At 38.9% G+C, this 22884-nt stretch overlaps 1 protein-coding gene across 5 annotated transcripts in view; it reads left to right on the top strand.

Moving 5' to 3' along the window:
* sbf1 (SET binding factor 1) overlaps positions 1-22884 on the top strand; it is a 117025-nt gene that overhangs the window by 46800 nt on the left and 47341 nt on the right. For 2 of the 5 annotated variants that reach the window (XM_062065703.1, XM_062065701.1), the window contains exons 2-7: positions 5702-5793; positions 14709-14846; positions 14969-15097; positions 16362-16472; positions 17154-17231; positions 21712-21741. In XM_062065703.1, coding sequence (XP_061921687.1) covers positions 5702-5793; positions 14709-14846; positions 14969-15097; positions 16362-16472; positions 17154-17231; positions 21712-21741 — 578 coding nt within the window. The remainder of the gene's footprint in view (positions 1-5701; positions 5794-14708; positions 14847-14968; positions 15098-16361; positions 16473-17153; positions 17232-21711; positions 21742-22884) is intronic. The other 3 variants (XM_062065704.1, XM_062065702.1, XM_062065705.1) reach the window with 3 other exon arrangements.

Genomic DNA, 22884 nt, shown 5'->3' with positions numbered 1-22884 from the left:
GCCCACCGCGCCGCCCACAAGCGCCAGCAGCAGGCCGCAGACAGACGCACCCGGCAGAGGACAAGGCACGAGAAAAGCAGGGGGCAGCCAGACCCCAAGCCAGCGAGAGACCACACCCCACACGGACAGAAAGGCGGGACGCCCCGCCCGAGAGGCCCGTAGACCCCCCGCAACCGGACGGGAAGACCGCCCCCGCCCCACCGGCAACCGGGCCCCCACGAGCCCCCCCCCACCCCCGGAGAGCGCGGCGAGGCCAGCCCACGGCCACCCCACCCAAGCCGGCCGCCACAGGACCACCCAGCACGGGGCCACGGGAACCACCCACCCCACCCGCAGGGACCCCAACGATGGAGATGGAACAACCAGCAACCGCCCCGCCGAGTCCCCCCCTGAGGTAGGGGAAATAAATAAATAAAATAAATAAATACATAATAATAATAATAATAATATTAATAAAATATATTAAAAAATAAGAATAAATAAATAATTAAATCTATTTATAAAAAATAAAATAAAAAATAATTAAAAGAAGATCACAGACATGCTGACACACAAGGTCGCTACCCCAACAACTGGCCGACTCGCAGCACCTCGGAATACCCTGCAGCACCAAGCTACCACAGTAGACGCAGGGACCAGACCCAGCAGGCCCCAACCAAGACGGGCACCCGGAAGGGATGGACGGTGGGACCCAGGAGCTCCAGACATGCAGTCCGGATGCAGTAGCCTGAGGCGCCGACCCCCACCCGACAGGCAGGCCCAGAACGTACCCCCAGAAATATACATACATATATATATACATACACATAAACATACACATACACACACATACCCATGCATACACATACACATATATATACATACATACATACACACACACATACACATACACAGTTTGTCAGCCCCGACAACCACCACGCGCGCGCGCTGCCACCAGTCACAACATCAGCCACCCCCCTGCACCAGACCCAGCAGCCACGGGCGCCCACACCACAAACAAACGGCAGCAGAAACAGCAGCCACAACACCACCATAATTGCTGGTGATGATGTTGGATAAATATTGAGTTTTTACTTCTTTCACAGTTTTGTGATATGTGGCAAGACTGTCCCCTAACATGCCCAAATGACACATGAAGTCCATCTTTCTTCCATTTGCCCTCAGCCTGCCTGCACTGATGGCTCAGGGCAAGTGTGGATTCTGTTAGCTATGGGTCAGGAGCAGATTTGGTGACTTTGTCCCTGAAAGGAGCAACAGAGTCCAATATCTGAGAGCATGTAGAGTGGAAAGAGGGGAGGAAACTTTCTGAGCATACGACAGGTCCTGGGTCAGTTTCTTGGAAAGAAGCAGCAAAATCAGTGGCTGTAGAGGAGGTGATAATTCGGCGACGGCAGGAAGGAACAGGCTTGGTTGGAGGTAGAGGTGCTAGAAGTTCAAAGCAGATGAGTGAGTGATCGGAAATGGGTATATTACGAACATCAATAACAGGCACAGGCAGTCCATGGGAAATTATAAGATCCACTGTGTGCCCAAGCTGTTGAGTCGGACAGGCTATGGATTGAGAGAGATGCAAAGATTCCAATAAAGAGTTAAAATCTTTCCCAGCTGATCAGAGTTGCCTTAGACATGGATATTAAAATCACCACAGATCAATATTTTATCAAATTTTGACATGATTTCTGTAAAAAAAAATAAAATCAGTGGCTCTACCAACTGAGCCACGCCGTCCCCTTTTAAAAGTTTACGAACTGTATTATGTTTGCGACTCCAGACTATTTTTCTTTAGGGGAGACAGGGCAAAATGCCTCTTTTTATAGTAAAGGTTGTCGACCCCTAGCCTTTAGCCTGGTGGTCAGGCTACCGCAACAACCGCTCTTTTGTCTCCTCTAAAGCTAGCAGTCCGAGATGCTGCAGGCATTTTTCCAATGTCGCATCTCCATAATCCACAATGCGTGCCTGTTGTAATTCCAGGAACAACTTGCAATCATATATTAACTTCACCTTGCTGAAAGTTTTGAGGAAGGTGTGTAATAAAGTTGACTGTGGAGAGCTTGTTTTGTCGCAGCCATACAAGCTGCTACCATATTAAACTGTGTTTTCTGCAAAAGAAACATCCTATTCTATTTTATAAATGTACAACAAAGTACAAATGAACTTGGGTTTAAAGTGTTATATTTCACAGACAATGAGCAGACAGTAATGAATTCTACAAAAGTACTTTTAGAGTGCAGATGTCCATGCAAGGCCCTCGCTCCCAAAAGTAAAAACAAAATCCTGAATCCAGACTGTGATACAGATCAGTCACAAAATGTAATCACTTGTTCCTTATCAAATTTCTGACATTTCTTGAAAGGTAGGTGAACATTTTTGTATTATTTATAGCAGAATGAAATAAATGGAGTTCCTCAAACATTTGACTTTTTCTCATCACTTTTACTATCACAAACTCCATTTTATATGCCTACAATCGTCGTGTCAAAAAAACCCTCCATGGTTGTATGTCGTTTTAATTCCATTGTTTGCACGCGCTCACATATATACATGGCGGTGTCACTAGCAGTTCATTACCACACAAAAGTCTGCTGCAGTATGAAACTAATTCACAGCCTAAATAAGAGCAAATGTGCCATGTAAGCGTCTCTTCATTCAAAAACAATCAACAAGCAAGCAGCACACAATAAAAAAAACTTTATATTTACATAACAACTGCTTCAACATTTGAGGCTCAGAGCTATCCCTCAAATGCACAAGCCAACAAAATGGAGTGATTTGTCACATGAATATTAGCATGAGAACATGTTAAAACAAGTAACAAAGTCAAGTGGGCTCAGGTATATTAGCCAACTTGAGGAACCTCACTCCATTTCGTCACGGACTTTCCAGTACACAAGGAACGCATCATAAACCTCTCATGAATTTCCCCTGAGCTCATTGTAAACAAACATGGCGTCGACTGCGTGAGACTTCTTCACTGTTTCAGAGGAAGACTTTTTGCCTGCTATTTGCACCAAATAACATCACTCTTTAACACATCAAACCTTATCAGCCACCAAAACTCCAACATCGCTTTAACTGTTTTGAAGGCCTAAGAAGAAGCCTGCTGCTAAAGAAGTATACCGCTGTGGAGGCGTGGCTCGGTTGGTAGAGCGGCCGTGCCAGCAACTTGAGGGTTCAAGGTTCGATCCCCACTTCCGCCATCCCAGTCACTGCCGTTGTGTCCTTGGGCAAGATACTTTACCCACCTGCTCCAAGTGCAACCCACACTGGTTTATTAAAATTGATGGGTTTCACTATGTAAAGCGCTTTGAGTCATTAGAGAGTCACTTCACATCACTAGTATATTGTTCCTAACCCTGTATGTGTGCTTTGAGAACTAATCTGCTGATCAGGAAGTCACCATTGTTTTATATGGAACAAAGAAAAAATGAAAAAATACAAATTTTAAAAACAAACCAAGACAAAAGAAAAACTCCAAAGTGTGCCAAATAAAGTAAATGTTCTTCTTTTCTTGTTTAGTATTTGCCCCATTTACCAAAGTTGTGCATTTCATATTCTAACAAGAATCTAAATAAGATTCTGAAAAGTGAACAAGGTTAATGTCTCGCTTTAAAAAAATAGTCTTCATTTTGCATTTAGGGTGGTACCATCACATTGTACAGTAGCACTGTTTAACTCAATACTCTGATTGTGCCCGTGTGTTACTACACTGTGAAAACTCAGACAAATGAGCACAAACACAGTTTTCAGTTCATTCTACGATCGTGTGCTTTGCTGTCTAGACCATTGGTGGACAATCAATTTTCCCAAAGGGTCACATGAGAAACTGGGACTGTTGTGAATGTCTGCAACAAATAGCTAAGCTCACAATTAACTTTTTCCTCAATTTGCATTTTGGAAGGATTTTGATGGGGTTTTATTATTCAAGTACAAGTATGAATATTTTAATCGATAATAACTGGCATTGCACAGTTTCAAAGACCACTGTAGTTTTAAATTCTGACACAAAAGCAGACTGTCAGGCTGTTATCTATGGCAGCTCATTGGCTGTGTCCGAGATGGCAAGCTGCCACTGCGTCTGCCTCATTAATGGAAAACACTGTGGTCCCTTTTCCTTGCAAAGTGTTAGATTTGTTTGCCTCTTTCATTAATTATTTTGGACAGTCCTTCTTACATAAAATGGTCCAAATATAGAGTCTGTAAACCGGGGGTCCCCAGCATGGGCCGAGATAACATTCAATGTTGATCAAAGTAGAGTCTCAACCCTTTTTGTGGTAATTGTATTTCAAATGCCATTGGCTGCAGCGATGATCACCTAGGATTAATTGAAACCACTCCATTTCAAAATACATTTGTGCATCATAGATAACTGTAGCTCAGACATTTATTAATCTGTCCCTTATGAATTTATGGACTCAACTGTTTCCCTATTCAGTGTCAGTGCTCTTTGTACTCAACAAAGGGGCGGTTTAGCTCGGTTGGTAGAGTGGCCGTGCCAGCAACTTGAGGGTTGCAGGTTCGTTCCCCGCTTCCGCCATCCTAGTCACTGCTGTTGTGTCGTTGGGCAAGACACTTTACCCACCTGCTCCCAGTGCCACCCACACTGTTTTAAATGTAACTTAGATATTGGGTTTCACTATGTAAAGCGCTTTGAGTCACTAGAGAAAAAATCGCTATATGAATATAATTCACTTCACTTCACTTCACTTCAACAGCAATGTAAAAAGGGCAGAAACAATTAGCGTCAAAATATCCTTCTTTTGACAGGAATGCTCTGCTGTTTTATAAAAATCTGCAGCAAATACGTTAGTCCGGTCTTTTAGCGCAGTGTTCCCCAAACCCCAGGCCGCAAATAAATTTGTGTGAAATTGCATCTATCTTAATGTTTTTTTGTCTTCTGGGTATCCTATTTTGAAAGAATCCCCACTTCCTCCCGTGTGTCACACTATTGCGCTTTATTGAGCCTCTATCATTATACGCTGTTAAGGTAAGCTAGCAAAATGAGTTTCAAGGAAACAAGTACAGTTTCAGACACTGAGATTCCAAAAGAACTAACTTGACAGACTAGGCCTGCGGTGGTTGCATTACCTATTCTGTGTTATGTGTTTTATGTTGCACGATTGCACCAAGAAAAATTCCTAGTTTGTGAACCCGTTCTCAAACAATGGCAATAAAAACTATTCTGATTCTGATTCTGATTCTGATAAGTCGGCCTGTATTGTTAGATTGTTCTCTTTTTATTAACAAGATCCAGGCTAGCAGTTGATATTACCTCATTACATTATTGAATGCAAAAAAAAATAATTAGAACCTGTTTTTGGTCGGTCCTGTTTGTTGACAATTCGTTTATGTTGATCAAATCATCAAGTCCAGGTCCACGTGTTCTTATCACCAAAACAATGTCTGCTTAATAAGATGGCCGACAGCTTTTATTGACATAAAATTTGAGACCTAAAGAGGTAATTTTTATGATAAGACAGTCTGTCTGTGAACATGTGTTCTAGTATTGTTGTTAGTATTGTCATGAGTTGGGCTCCACTGTACCAGCAATGTCCTCTCATATTATGAGTTTACATTGCACCAGCAGTATAGTAACATTCAAACTTACCATTGCATTAAGACAAAGATCTGTTGTCTCATTGTATTAACTAAAACAAATGGAACAAGAACTGACCTCTGTAATCTGTCCCTCTTGCACTTCTAGTCGAAGGTGAAGGTGAAGGTCAAGGCCGCATTCTCCAGCGGTTTCCTGAGAAAGACTGGGAGGACAGCCCTTTCCCACAAGGCGTAGAGCTGGTAAGTCAACAGTGGATGACATGTTCCTTTAGAATGGCAGCTTAAACAGACAGGGCGCTCAACTATCACAGTCTGTGGCATTGTAGGATGGATCTTTTTTTGGTATTAACTCTCGCCTTTGATGATCCTCATACCAACATTTTAAACAGCAATAAACACTGCATGATACTAATGCACACATTTGGAGGTTTTATGTTGATATTAACAATAAGAACCATGTCTTCTAAAGCCCTTTTATCACAAACCATAGGGGGCGCACCAAATGCCATTTTCAGTGACACGTGTTGACTTTGATCTTTGACACAAATATAGCCAAGAAGGTTCTATAACAGCATTGGCCTCTGGCATATGTTGTTGTGTATGACTATAACGTGAATAAATAGTGGGTAGGCTAATAGTCTGGGATAAAGGACAGATATGAACATTTAAAGCATTTCTATTGCTATGCCCGAATGTCACACAGCTTAATGCAGATTGACATGGTGTGGGATAAAACCAACCAGCCATAAGCAAACATGTTTATTTACAGGCTGCTCAAATCCCTACTTAAGATCACTCAGAGAAGAACATCAAATGAGACAAATATTGACTGTTTGCTTACTTAAGTCCACACTGTCTGTGATGGCATTAAATGCTACAATAACAACTCATATTTTTCTTGCAAATATTAGTATACAGTGGAACGATAGTAAGTCGGTCCGGCTGTTGTTGACAACGTCACTGTTGACCAACTCATCAAGTGCTGGTTCGCCGTGTTCTTCTAATTACTGAACTTACTAATGTTAACGTCAACATACATGTTTAATCGCTTTTTTCGACATAAAATTTGAGACCGAAGGTTCATTTCTATGAAAAATGGGCCTGTTTATGTTGACGTGTATTGCTAAATAAAAGCATGATAGTAGTACCCTGAAATCTACCATAACAATCAAGGTTTCCCCCAGCTTGCCAATATACTTGGGGGCGTGGTCAATATGATGTCATTATACAATTTGTATAATATGATGCATATATATTTTTTAAAAAGGCTTAAAAAATGTTATGCATACATATAAAAGCAAATCTGTGTTTCATTAGGTAGTATTAACATATATTTTTTCTTATATTGTTTTACTCTATTTTTCAGTTGTTGCTGCTTATTGTACAATGTACTTTGTTAAGAATTTTTTTTGTTTGTAGAGCTTTCTCCAATTCCTTTGGTGACTTTTTCTTTTTAAAAACAAATCTGGCATCTTTCTTTGTTGTTTGTTGTTAAACCAGTGGCAGCTGCTAGGCTTTCAAGTATGGGAAGCCTCTTTTTTATCCAGGGCCTCAAGTACAGAGAGTTCCGTAGCTTTCCTACTAAATATAGACGTACGATCAAATCCAGAAAATGGCACAGGCCAGTAAAAATTCAGATGTATGAAAGTGTTCGGAGGCAAAAATCCAGGCACATTTCTTCGTTACATCGCAATCTACTTAGAATCCTCCGCAGATGTGTGTTTGGCTTGGCATGCTCAGATCACGCCCACACCAGGCCTCCTTATACAAGTGCAAATCATATTGAAAATAGCCATGTGCTTGAGCTTTGCATGTTTTCACCAATCACAAGTCAGTAGGAGGTGCTTTTTTCACCTGTTTGGGGCAAACCACAGAGCGATTGTCAGCCCGGCATTGCTGTGTCTCTGAGAACTTAAGGCAGGCGGGAATCAAAAAATAAATAGTCGTGTCAGGCAGAAAGTGAAAAAGAAGGTACTGTAGATGTGCATGGCCAAAACTGACTTTGGCAAATTAGTGCTGCACGCCGTTTGAAAAGATAATTGGTACAATGATACATGAAACTTTAACTTTAAACTTTAGAAGAGGTGGGTGACTGATTACCCCAGTGTAAAATAATTATTTCAACTTTTAACAAAATTTGTTCATACAGTAGCATGCTCACATGAGTCTGATCATGGATGTTATTGTTCATCCAGCTCATTGTATTCTCAGGACATTCAATCGATCGCAACTGGACTGTTTGGATTGTTTTAGAAGACGTTCCGCCTCTCATCCAAGTAGGCTTCATCAGTTCATGCTCCTCGACTCAGATTTAGTCTTAGACTTAGATTGGTCAGATCTAGTCTTACGGCTGGTGCCAAAACTTTTTTTACTCCAATACCAGGAGGGTGTGCCCGAGCAAGGATGTTTCAGTCCTATCGTAGTGACAAAAACAACTGTCGAGATGCAAACAAGCAATCCTACTGTCAATGCCAACGACAGCCTTTGAAGTGTAATTTACCCTCGTTAGCATTGAGGTTTTGTGTGGCAGAGTGATTACTGTGGATCAACCACTCCATCCATCCATCCATTTTCTACCGCTTATTCCCTTCGGGGTCGCGGGGGGCGCTGGAGCCTATCTCAGCTACAATCGGGCGGAAGGCGGGGTACACCCTGGACAAGTCGCCACCTCATCGCAGGGCCAACACAGATAGACAGACAACATTCACACTCACATTCACACACTAGGGCCAATTTAGTGTTGCCAATCAACCTATCCCCAGGTGCATGTCTTTGGAGGTGGGAACCACTACCAGTCCAAAATAGTCAGAATCACTGACGTTAACATTCCATTCAGTTGTAAAAAAATGGCACAAAGTAGTGTCTGTGGCCAGAATGTTTCTAACTCCGGTTATTTGTTGGAGGCTAAATTGCAGAGTATTTTTGGAATGGTTGAAAGCACAGTGTTGTGTGTAGGAGATAGGTGGCATCACCTTTCCTGTTCAGGGCAGGTTTTTCAACCTTGACGTAGATGGCTTCCCTCATTCTTCTTTCGTACCATCCGTCCTTATTTTCGAGAATCTGTAAATTTTTCTCCTCAAAGAAGTGCTGTTTGTTCTTCAGGTGCAGGGTTTTGGCACCAGCCGCTAGACTAGACCTGACCCATCTCAGTCTAACTCTGGGCGAGAGGCGAAACGTATTTTAAGACAAACCCAACAGTCCAGTTCCTGTCAATGAGAAAGGACGCAAAGAAGAAAAGCTCCGCTTCTGCTACCGGAGTTTTTGTTAAGTCTGAAGATTTTGACCACTGATTTGACCACTGATTTGCGATCACAGCCACAGGAGAGTCACCTGGCATCTTCGATCTGATTTTGGTCAGTTGAGAGGCACTGATACGCTGAAATAAGGCGAGTGGAAGAGTCGTTAGCCTCAAGCCAAAGGCGCCTCCCGCGGTTCAAAGCGGTTGCCTAGCAACCAAAAGTTACGGCGAGTTTACAGCTGTTTTAAAGTGATCCCGACGTCGCAGAGTGATATAAGTTGACAGACTGACACCTCAAATTGATCTCTGAACGGCGCAAGGTACGAAATTGTTGAAAAAACTAGTTAAAAGTGCCGCAAGTCGCTAAAGAAGTAACTGCCCTTAAAACATAAGAGGCGCTGACGTCAGTGACTGCCGCGATGCCAAAAGTTAAAGGATTGACTGGAAAGACTGATTTGAAGCTGGGCACAGGACATGATGGGATTCAAGAAGGGATACTACAAAAAATACTCCAGGAATTTAAAGAAGAAATGATAGAAAAATTGGAAGAATTGATGGATGGATGGAAAGAGGATATGAAAGAAATGAAAGAAGAAATTAAAGAAATGAAAAAAGAGAACAACTCCAGAAATAAAGAAGCCACTGAAATGAGCAAACAAATGACGATCCTTCAAGAAGACAACAACATGCTGAGGAACATCATAGATGAAATGGATCAGGATAAACGAATGAATGATATCATTGTGACAGGGCACCGAATTAAACCAAGATCCTATGCGAAAGCTGTGAATAATGAAGGTGAACCAGATGAAATGGATATGGTCTCAGCAGAACAGCAAGTGGTCAACTTTCTGCAATCAAAAGAAATTGAAATTGACATTAATACCATCGAAACATGCATCCCACTGAACGGAAGAAACAACAACGCCACTCCAGTCGTGCTCGTGAAACTCGTAAACAGAACATCTAAAATGGCATTGTTGAGACAGGGAAAGAAGCTGAAGGGAACAAATGTGTACATGAATGAGCATCTCACAAAACGTAATGCTGGAATCGCCAAGAAAGCACGCGACTTGAGAAGGCAGGGAAAAATCCAGGGAACTTGGAGCGCCAACTGTAAAATGTACATCAAGCTGAATGGAAGTCCAGAAGCAAGAGTAATTGTTGTCCATGACATCAAGGACCTGGACAATTTTTAAAGTTTACACAGCTACCACAACAACGATGATAATGGACTGACAGAAAACAAGCACCTAAATTCAGCATCGGCACTACTATGTTCCAAGAGACGACTAAACAAGAGGACCTAGATTCAGGATTGCATCCACCTACACTTATAGAGATTATTGAAACAACATCAAAGTTTGTTGAACAAGAAAATATGGAACTAAAAAATTTCTGCAACAAAGATCACAAAAACCAGGATTTGGAAAATGATATAGATCCAGATACAAATTTTTTCTCCCACATCAGTAATAGTTGTTTTTATTATACAGATGATCAATATATACTAGCAACATTGAATGTGATAACAAATTGTCAATTATTCATTTTAATAGTAGAAACTTGTATGCAAATTACAACAACATTAAGAACTTTTTGGAACACATCAACGAACCCTTCAAAGTGATTGCTGTCACAGAAACATGGATTGATGATAAAAAAGGAATATATTTTGATCTGGAGGGATATGAACTAAACTACATCAACAGAACCAACAAAAATGGAGGAGGAGTAGCTGTGTACGTGATGAAGAACCTGAACTACAAAGTGGTAAAAAACATGTCATTTGCCATAGATAATATCTTAGAATGTATAACCATTGAAATATGTCAGGAAAAAAGCAAAAACATATTCATCAGTTGTATATATAGATCACCTAAGTCAAGTATAGAAACATTTGAAGAATGGATCAAGGCAACTTACATGGACAATGGTCAAAGAATAATGTTCTTATGTGGTGACTTTAATATTGACTTATTGAACCCCAACAAGCAAAAGTCTATTGATGACTTCATTGATACAATGTACAGCATCAGTCTATATCCTAAAATCACAAAGCCAAGCAGAATCACAGGACAATGTGCCACGCTTATTGATAATATTTTTACCAATGATTTTAATAATAACACTACAAGTGGTCTACTTATAAGCGACGTTAGTGATCATCTGCCAGTTTTTACAATATATGATGGAAACTACAAGAAGAACATGGAAAGCAAAAGGACATTTCGAAGACTATGCACAGAGAAGAGGATGACTGCCTTCAAAATTGAGCTACAAATGGGACCATGTGTATAATGAAAAAGAGGTTGATGAAGCATATGAACATTTCTTAAACAAGTTCATAATACTTTATGACAAACATTGTCCATGGATACAACTCAGTAACAAGCAGAGAAAGAATAATCAACCATGGATGACAAAAGGATTAAAACATGGTTGTAAGAAGAAGAATACACTATATAGAAAATTTATAGAACAAAGAACTATAGAGGCAGAAATTAAGTACAAAAAGTATAAAAACAAGTTAACAGACATACTACGATCATGTAGAAAAGAATATTACAGTGAATTATTGGACAGGAACAAAAATAATATGAGAGCAACATGGGGCATCCTCAATAGCATTATTAAAAATGGAACTAAGAGGGACTACCCTCAATACTTCTTAGATGAAAATAAAAAAAATGACAACATAAAGGAAGTAGTTGAAAGCTTCAATAATTATTTTGTAAATATTGGACCAAAATTGGAAGAAAGGATTCCAGACCCAGTTCCAATTGAGGACTATAATGATACCATAGAGCGAAATCCCAACTCCATGTTCCTCAGTAATGTGACACAGGAGGAAATAGTTACAATCGTGAAAACATGTAAATCTAAGACTTCAACTGATTGTAACGGAATTGATATGGAAACGATAAAAAAGGTTATTGAAGAGATCTCAGCACCATTAATGTATATTAGTAACCTATCATTTCAAACAGGTACATTTCCAAACAAAATGAAAATAGCTAAAGTTGCACCAATTTATAAGACTGGAGACAAACATCAATTTACAAATTATAGACCTGTTTCTCTACTTCCACAATTTTCTAAAATCATTGAAAAACTGTTCAATAACAGATTAGAAAGTTTCATAAATAAAAATAGAATACTCGAAGAGAACCAATATGGATACAGAGCTAATGTTTCAACTTCAATGGCTTTAATTGAAATTACAGAAGAAATTACCAATGCAATAGATAGTAAAAAATGTGCGGCAGCGGTTTTTATGGATCTAACTAAAGCATTTGACACAATTAATCACAATATTTTAATCAAAAAACTAGAACGATATGGCATCAGAGGGTTAGTCTTAAACTGGATAAGAAGTTATCTAACGAACAGGAAACAATACGTGAAGCTAGGCGAACACACGTCTACAACGCTAAATATATCCTGTGGTGTACCTCAGGGATCAATATTAGGACCTAAATTATTCAATCTCTATATAAATGACATTTGTAAAGTTACAAAAGATTTAAAGTTAGTATTATTTGCGGATGATACAACAGCGTTTTGTTCAGGAGAGAACACACAGGAGATAATACAAATAATAACAGAAGAAATTAACAAATTAAAAAGATGGTTTGACAAAAACAGACTATCGTTGAATCTTAGTAAAACTAAAATAATGCTATTTGGTAACAGTAGAAGAAAAAGTCAAATACAAATAGACGGAATATAAATTGAAAGAGTAAACGAAACCAAATTTCTAGGTATAATGATTGATGATAAATTGAACTGGAAATCTCACGTAAAAAATATACAACATAAAGTTGCAAGAAACACGTCAATAATGAATAAAGCAAAACATGTTCTAGACCAAAAATCCCTTCATATTCTCTACTGCTCACTAGTGTTACCATATCTGAGCTACTGTGTAGAAATATGGGGACATAATTACAAAAGTACACTTCATTCATTAACGGTGTTACAAAAAAGATCAGTTAGAATAATACATAATGTTGGATATAGAGAACATACAAACCCTTTATTTATTGAATCAAAAATACTGAAATTCCACGACATAGTGAATTTGCAAACAGCTAAAATTATGCACAAAGCAAACTATAACCTGCTACCCAAGAATATACAACAATTCTTCTCAAAAAAAGAGGAGAAATATAATCTTAGAGAAAAACGTAATTTAAAACATTTGTTTGCACGTACAACACTTAAGACCTTCAGTATATCAGTATGTGGAATTAAATTATGGAATGGATTAAGCAAAGCAATCAAACAATGTACTAATATGATACACTTCAAGAAACTCTTCAAACTTAAAGTGTTTACAAAGTACAAAGAAGAAGAACCATGACAAACATTCTCAATTTATTTCATCCATCCATTCATTCATTCTTAAAGTAATCTTACTTATCTCATCATATGAAATATGACTTACTTCACCAATTATTATTATTAAATTCTTACTATTATTTATTTATTTATTTTTATTGTGATTACTTATGGAGTTTATTGTGAAAAAATTGTGAACAGGAAGTGAACAAAAAGTTTTGCAACTGTTATGTAAAGAAAAGGGGTTGGATTAAAATAAGCTCTGTTTCTTCCTACTCCTTTTCGAACATGTTGAAAAGAAACTGGAAATTGTGATGTATCATGTTGTATGCTTGCATGTTCGAAATAAACTCAAACTCAAACTCAGTTGTGATCGATTGAATACTCCGAGAATGAGTCAGATTACAGTTTTATACAGTCTTAGAGCAATCGCCACTGTTGAAGACTGTACGCGTGCTGCGGCCTGCGGTCACACATTCTTTAATCTGCTACTACAGCCACTAACTTCTTATTTGCACATTGCACATTTTGTAGATCGCTGTCTGCGGGTATATCATGGATACATTGTCATGTTGTAGACATGCTGCCTCTGCTTCAGAAAATCTCATTTGTCTTTGTTACGTTATCGCAACCTCCTGTTTCGGCAGTGCTGTTTTGATGATATAAATCTTTTTTTGGTGGCCAAATTTTTGATGCATCACTAATCAATAGTGCGCGAATAATAGGATATATATATATTCATTCATTCATTCATAATTTAACTAATATATTAGTTGAATTTATTTTCACATAACAAAAAAGGGTGTAGTGGCTTTTTTTTTGCTATGGCTCAGCGCCACAATCTCATGTAGGGGAAACCCTGTCGACTAACAAAATGCACTTATTTTATTTATGTTAGGAAAAAATGCGCAAATATGAAAGCTTTATTGTCATTGTAGTCAGGACATGAGTATAGATGAGAGTGTAAACAATTATTTGATAACATACATCCATCCATTTTCTTCCCTTTGTCCCTTTTGGGGTCGCGGGGGATGCTGAAGCCAATCTTAGCTGTATTCGGGCGGTCGGCGGGGTACACCCTGGACAAGTCGCCACCTCATCGCAGTGCCAACACAGATAGACAGACAACATTCACACTCACATTCACACACAAAAGAATCAAAATATACACACAGAGGAAAACGTGGACAAACTGCTGTATGTTCAAACATCTTTCATCAACTATGTTTTGCCTCTCTGGCCAAAATCACAAGTAAATGTGCAAACAATGACTACTTTCAGTTTTTTTTTACATTGACAACCGCTTATGTTGACCTGAGCCAGACATTTCGAAAGGGTTTCAACTTTAAACGGTTTGCGCTGTTGTGCATTATTAATATTAGGCCAAATACAGTTGGAACTGTGTACAGTACATGGTATGCTATTCACATCATCCACCTGGTTATTTTCTCTAATGATTAATGATCTAGTTAAGTGATCCAATATTTTTATATCACATTGTTTTTGGATGTCTCTCTTCTTGACACTGATCAATTTTCACGTTTTCACCTTATGCTTCTCTGTCTTTGGGCAGTTCTGCCAGCCCAGTCGTTGGCAGTTGGTTCCTGAGCGGCAGCCCGCCTCCTTCTTTGTAGCAGTTTTGACAGACATCAACTCAGAGCGTCACTACTGTGCCTGCTTCACGTTCTGGGAAGGTCTGGACAACCAACAGGTGAGGCAATCACAGGATGTGTCTTCCTGCTATTCAGTAATGATCCAGTAGATACCAGTGGTTGTATGTGACTGCTAGGTGCGAGCTTACATAAATTGAGCGTCCAACCACCCTATCTTCAGTTGCAGAAAGCGCAGGCTGGTGAAGTGGACGAGGTGGACGAAGAGCCAAATATTATCCAACCCTCTCAGGTTTTTGCCCCCAAGAGCCTGGTGTTGGTGTCTCGGTTGGACTACACTGATGTTTTCAGGGTAGGGTGCTTAAACCGTTCATCTATTTCTTCTTAACACCAGGAGTACGTACAAAAAGTGCTCTAAGTATCATATAAATTAATCATTTGTTCCACTTTTTAAAAATATATTTTGATTAGCCTGAGGCCTAATTAAAACAACACATTAATTTACAATTATTATTTTTTTTTACATTTGATTTGTTTTTGTACTTTTTTCGGCAGATCTATCAAAATGTATAATCTCCGTTGCTATGAAAAAAAAGGACTTATTACTGATATTACACTGTTTTTAACACATAAGTCTCAGAACTCCCACGACAACATACTGAAAGTGTTGCCCAAAATCTAGCCTTGATATCGCAATTTAATGTAACAGTCCATTAAGTAAGCACTACTGAGAATGCAACATTTTATTTGTCTGTGGCTTTAATGCAGAGGTGTCCAAAGTGCGGCACAGGGGCCATTTTCGGCTAGTTTTTTATTGGCCCTCGACATGTTCTGAAAATGTTATAGATTCATTATTATTAGGTATATTAGATGTACAATTATTGAGTAGGGCTGTCTTCAACTAAGGAAGTCATTTTGGGCGCCTGCGCTTTGTCCATTTTCCAGCGGGTTTCACAGGGGCTGATGGCAGGATTTCATTCGGCGAGAGGCAATGCTTTTATGAACTATGTTTGTCCACACCTGTCTCTGACTGTCTGTGTGTCTCCAAGAAGCGCAGTTAAACACTTTATACACTTTTTACGCAAACACTATATCTCATGCTATATATTAGCTCAGTGGTTCACAAAATGGGATCTCGGGACCCCCATGGGTCCAGAAAAAAAAGCTTTAGAGTCCACATTTGTTTTTAATTATAATGACGTAATAAAATAATGGTGTATTGTAAAAAACTACAGAACTTTGAATCGAAACACCATGCCTAAAGTCCCCTTTAGTTTGAGAACACCCGGCCGGGTTAAACGATTCGCTGAAGAAAAACATGACAAAAAGCTACCGTGTCTGTAGATGCCGATGCTTGGCAGCGCTCCAAGCTTTGTTTTAGGATGTATAGCAACGCTTTTGAAAAGGTAGGTGGGCTCTTCTAGCTAGAAGTGGGTCAAAGGTGGCATCAATTATGTCCATGGGAAGGAGTTATTTTCTGAAAATTCCTATTTGTTCAACCTTGGTGGCAATCGGTTGTGAGTTGCACTTTGTAACTCTTGAGTTTTTGTTTTTTCTTCACCCTTTGGGTACATTTCTTTGACCAACCTCTTAACCTGTGACGTCTGCCCGAACAGAACTGTCTGGCGTTGGTCTACACCGTCCATGTAGATGGCCTGACTGTCCCTTTAGAGACGGTGATTGGAAATCTTCTCACATGTGTTATTCCCATCGCTGGAGGGTCCCAGGTAACTGCTGAATTTCTCATCCACATTCTCTAAACGTGTCTTTAAAAAGTTCCAAGATTTGAGTAAAGTAACCGAACTCTGGAACCAGCTGACTGGCACTAAAAATAAACCGGGATGTCATTCCTCATGCCGTATCAAAGTTGCTGTGTCAGGACTTTGGCACTGGGTTTTCGAAGCGGTTTAGCAATTTGAATTGGAGCATGGTGCTGACTGCTAGCACATGCAGCCTTTTCTGGCACATTTGTAACTTGACAGGCAGTCACCCTGCAAACATTTTCCACACATTAATCATAGACACCTGTCTGGTTTCATTTGCAGATCATTATGTTTTTCTATTCTTGTGTCCCCCCCCCCACCTTCACTCCACTTTTTGTACATTTTAAACAATTTTGGTAACGTTAATCAATGTATACACCCAACATCTCACTTATAGTGCGTGCAATATTGTACTGTACATTCATTAAATACATTTATTAATAAGATAAATAAGTTATTAATTTAATCAATAATAATTAATTTATTATTGTTTAATTTGTATTTATCTTTTTTACATGTCATTGTTTTAAATAATTATTTCATATAGTCACCCTGTATATCTACATCTAAACCATGTATTGTGGTTTTCCAATGTTATAATACCTTTGTGCCCCATACTATACCCCGGTTCCTCTGTGTTCACAGATAATTGAGTCCCCAGTTTGTAGTTTAGACAAGGTTCCTCAGGTCCCGGCCTGTGACTGGCTGCTGGCCTGTCTCCAGGTAACGTTGTCGATCTATTAAGCTCTACCAATCATAAAGGCAGCTTTATGTTGTTAATTCTGTTCAAAATCAAACAGGCTGGAGTATTTTCCTCTAATTGTGTAAATAATGTTACTGAATATTTTTTTTGTGTGTATGTGACTTGTGATCCAATGAATGCAGGATCATGGTATTTTTTTCAAACCTATCATTGTTTTTCCCTCTATTGCCTTGTTCGTTGTTTTGCCAAATTGCCACCAGTATTAAGACAAAAAAAGCCACCAACCAGCTTTGTGGTGCTGGTTGGACTACAGTATAGTTGCTAGGAGACCATATGGGATGGCAGATGGCTTCCTAAGGCACAGTCTAAATGGAAGAATCACATCCAATCAGTCTGAACACACGTGGAGACAACACCATGAATGCACTGCTCTACACAGACATATGGCTGCATGGGCCAAATGATGCCTCAATCCTTGTGTTGTATTTTATTTTATGGGAGATGTGACTCCATTTTAGACCTGTACGGGGCCTAAAATGTAATTTCTGTGTGCTCCATTGAAATAATGATAATCTTCTTTTGTGGCTTTTGACCTCTACTGTCATATAATCCGTACAGTAAGCTTGGGCAATACTGCAAAATTTGTTATTGATTAAGTAAATACTGGGCCACTATAGCTGATACCAATACTTTTTACTTCGAATTTTGTGATTTTACTATTTTTTTTAAAATCATGATCCCCTAGAGGGGGGTTGGAGGGGGGTTACCCACATATGCGGTCCTCTCCAAGGTTTCTCATAGTCATTCACATTGATTATAGTCAGAATACAACAAACACATATTTTAGGCCACAAAAAAACCCATTGTTCTCAACAAACTCATTTGTGACTAATATAAATACAACTCAGTAATCTAAAACGATATAACCAATATGTTCACTTTTGTAATCAACATTAAAAACTATTCAAATGAGAAATATCAGTTTTCTCATACAACCACATAAGCTGTGTTATATGGCCATAATATTTCACTTTATTCAAGGTCTTTATGTCGAGAACACCAGTGTTTCTATTTGGTATTGTTATTGTTGAGGCGCGTGCACCCCCCCCAGAGGTCCGCTAAAACATATATGATTCTCAGCTGTGGTCTGTAGTTGTAATACACTTTTCCACCATTTGTGGCAGTAATGGCAACCTCAAACAAACATAAGAAGTCTGGAGCTAATGTTATAGAGAAGTTTCTTAAGCGCAAAAATAATGACTGAAGTGGTAAAGCTGTATTTTCATTTGGGCGCGGTGGTGCAGATGGAAAGGCCGCCATGCCAGCAATTGGAGGGTTTCAAGTTTGATTCCATTTTCCGCCATCCCAGTCATGGCCTTTTTGTCCTTGGGCAAGACACTTCACCCTTGCTCCTGATCTTAGCATTGTGTAATTGTATGTAAATGTATTTTTCATCACTTTTTGAGTCCTCTCTTTTTTAGTATATTTACTTTTGTAATCAGCCTGACCTAAGCCTTGATAATAATCTTTGTGGCCCCTCTGTAGTGGAAAAGTTGGGGTCTGAGATCAAAAAGGTTATGAACCTCAGGACTAGACTACTCTCCATCTATACATTACACTTTTTGCACATATTTTAGGCTTCTAAATTAACAGTATTAATCCTTTTAGAGATAAAACAAAGTTCAATGAGCATCTTTCTTATAAACAAGATGCTATACAGTGGAATAGGGGTGCCATGATACAATATTGATATTGGATATGGGCCAGGTAACAAAAAAAATCGGATTATATCGCCCTGCATCTAAATTATCGGATACAAACACTCAGACACAAGCAGTCCATTCCAGAGCCCACGGGATCACAGCAGCATATTACTTGGTCAAGCCTTTTCGAACATTCCACACAACAAAATAAGTAATGAAAGTATATTAGATTCATGTTGATATCGTATCAAATTGATATCACCCAATAGTTAAAGGGGAACTGCACTTTTTATTGGGAATTTTGCCTATTTTTCACAACAATTATGAAAGAAATGACGACGGATTATTATTTTTTTAATGCATTCTAACTCGTAAATAAACGTGAATAAAAGTCCACTTCTAGCGGAGCCAATGGGAGTCCCACTATTTCGCCCATAAACTCCAATAAATAATTATTCAAAAAGCGCCAGCAATACGCCATTTACATTTTGTGACTTGAATTTTAACCAAGTATTAGTGATATTGTAATCCGACAAATTGGGGCACTTTGACAGCCAATTAAGACTTGGAACTGGCGAGAGAGGCACAAAATACGCTTATATTTAATATTTAGAATGCATTAGGAAAAAAAAGTATAACATCCATCGTCATGTCTATCATAATGATTGTGAACGATAGGCAAAATTCCCAAAAAAGTGCAGTTCCTCTTTAAGGCTTGAATATTGTTATTGTACCAAAAGGTTCCAAGTTGGATTGGGGCACCCACCCATACAGTGGAACTTGTTTATGTGGATGCTCCTCGGACTGCCTGAGTGACTTTGACATTGTATGTCATATCTTTTTTACATGGTTTTCCTCAATTTATGCATATTTTATTTACATTCTTATATTTTCTACTCTTATCTAAAAAAAAGTTGCTGCTATAATTTTATTGTATGTCTTGACTGCAATGACAATTATGCTTAGTCCATGCACAAATATTTCTTCTGGAGGGTATACCCGCCTTCCGCCTGAATGCTGCTGGAATAGGCTCCAGCCACCTCCGCGACACCTAGAGGGACATGCGGTAGAAATTTGGATGGATGGATGGATGCGCTCCATTTGTTAGTTGCTGTGTAAATCCAGGTTAATACTGCCATGAAGTTTACTTTGCACTGAACAAAATGTGCACATTCTAATGTTGTATAACTAGACTGTAGTTATGTTGCTGTTGTCTTTCACGCTGCTTAGTGAGAATGGGGACAATTTCAATACTACAACATATGTCGACATAAACGGACCAATTGTTCATGGAAATTACCCTTTTGGCTCTCAAGCTTTGTCAACAAAAGCGGTCATCGCACACCTCGACATTTGCTTAAGCGGGCACTTTTTTTGTAATAAGAAGGTCATGGTGGATCAGGACTTGATGAGTTGGTTGATATAATTGTATTGTCAAAAAAAGTGGTACCGACTTAAAAGGGTCCTATTATGAAAACTCATTTTATTTTACCTGTTGGTACTTGTTTTTGTGTATTTGGGATTCCTGTAAGTACCGAAAATTGCTAGCATGGATGCATGACAGAGATATTTATAAAACTATCTTGCCTTCTTTCAAACTTGCTCCAAACATGCCATTTGGAATTTCAGACCATGGTGACATATTTTTCCATAGTTACGTCAGCGGATATCTCCATATATGGTTGAGGTTTACCAGAAGAGCTTTACATGAGTCCGCTATTTTTATTTCATTGTGGTACAAAGTTATAGTCAAACGGTTCCTTATTTTACTTAATTCTCTTGTTGTGGGGCAGTCTGCCTCGTACATGCACATGCATGCTAAAATCCCCTGCTGTTGCCATGTCTAATTCAAAGTACCATATACAGTAGTTCTAACTTATATCTGTTAGTAGACTCCATATGGAAGCGCTCTGACTAGAGGAAGATGTAATCGAAGGGGGTTGGAGGAGGGCTTCGGCACAAAATAAGACTGTCAACAAAACAGCACATTCTGAAGAGACAGTTTAAAAGCGGCTTGAACAAAATCTATGCAAAATTTTGACCAAAGTACAACCATTATATGTTGTGTAGACCACAAGGAAGTGTTTTAAATGTAGAAGACAAATAATATGACCCCTTTAAGTGGGATCCAAGGGTTTATTATATTTATAACGAATTGCAGGATAGCAAACTTTGTCTTACGATGATGATCACAGACAAAATATTGTTTAGGCGAGAAATGTTTGGCATAACTAAGAACATGTGCTCATTAGTCTACATTAGTCTACTGGATCTCATTGCCATGTTTTGCTGGTTTGTCAGTGTGGCATGTCACAGGTGTAGTTTACTGTCTTTCATAATTCACAAGCAAATATTGTATGGATGCCATTTATTGAAGGTTGTCAGTTTGAGTTGTAGTACTTACAATGATATGGTTTGACATTCCGGCATCATTCCAAACATTTACAGTATATCTATATTAAGAGCCAATAATATTTAATATGTTTGTTACTGCTTTTTTTCCTTTTTATTTTTTATTTTTTAATTATTCTTTTGCATCACTGTCATATTATTTTCAATATAAGCTACATCATGGTTTGTTCTAACCTGTGTCCGTTATCCTGTGGTTTACATTTGTTTCTCTCTCTCTCTCTCTCTCTCTCTCTCTCTCTCTCTCTCTCTCTCTCTCTCTCTCTCTCTCTCTCTCTCTCTCTCTCTCTCTCTCTCTCTCTCTCTCTCTCTCTCTCTCTCTCTCTCTCTTTCTCTCTCTCTCTCTCTCTTTCTCTCTAATCTTTCTCTCAACTAAATGCTTGTGTAGCCATGCCAAGAGGAGAAAGGGGACAGTTTGGTATGCATGCTTGACTTTATTCTGCTTCGCCACTCTGATCACCTTAAAACTCCCCCTGATTCCTTTTTTACACATATGTCCCAAATTTGATAAATATAAATACGTGAACAACAGCTGATCCCTAAGGTTCCTTCAAAATAGCTAAAATTAAACGTAAAAAACGATTATTTGATTTATATGGTGTTTTATCACTCCATTTTTCCTGCGTGCCCTATGGCCATTAACTCTTAAGATGGAGGTGTGGCCCATCGTAGAAATAAAAATAAAGGAAAAATAAAACAAAGGTATAATATAAACAGAAAAAGTGAAATCTGTGATACTGAATAATAACTAATAACAGCTCTCAGCTTTTTCTTTGAAAACTATACTTAATGTATACAAATACTGTATACAATATGATAAAAAAACAGTATATTCTTAGATTTCTTTTGTATTTTGCCCTCAGTGAAAAAAGTTTGGTCACCCTCCCTGTCTTGTGAGGTTAAAATTCACATAGACATTTGACCAAAATGACATGTTCTCCCCGTGACTGCGTGGGTACCCTCCGGCTTCCTCCCACCTCCAAAGACATGCACATGGGGATAGGTTGATTGACAACACTAAATGCTCCCTAGGGTGTGAATGTTGTCTATCTGTGTTGGCCCTGTGATGAGATGGCGACTTGTCTAGGGTGTACCCTGACTACCCCTGGATAGGCTCCAGCACCCTCCGCGACCCAGAGAGGGACGAGCGGTAAAAAATGCATGGACAAAAATATCGACAACCCTAAAACTGGATTGATTGATTGTTTGCTTGGTATGTTCAAAGTGATGTTTATCTTTCTTAATATCCTCCTGTCTATATTTGCCAGATTAAGAGAAAGTTCACTTTTTCCAATAGAATAATAATAAAAGTAGTATTGCTACACACCACGGCCAAATGCATATTGCAGCTTGGATGAATCCATCTAAAGTAGTGATGGTTCACCATGAAAACTTTGTACGTAGTTCATTAACTGCCACAGTTTCCATGCATTTGTAGAAAATACCAATGGAAGCCCAGCTAGAAAACTTTGTTAAACATGCCTAATGATCAGTTGTTGTATCACAGTATTGAGTTGCTAAGAGCTTGCCTGTGGCTGTTTCTGTCGAAAGCACGAGATCA

This window comes from Entelurus aequoreus, linkage group LG12 (genome assembly GCF_033978785.1).
Source record: "Entelurus aequoreus isolate RoL-2023_Sb linkage group LG12, RoL_Eaeq_v1.1, whole genome shotgun sequence".
Lineage (NCBI taxonomy): Eukaryota > Metazoa > Chordata > Actinopteri > Syngnathiformes > Syngnathidae > Entelurus > Entelurus aequoreus.
This window is presented reverse-complemented; position numbering and strand designations above follow the sequence as displayed.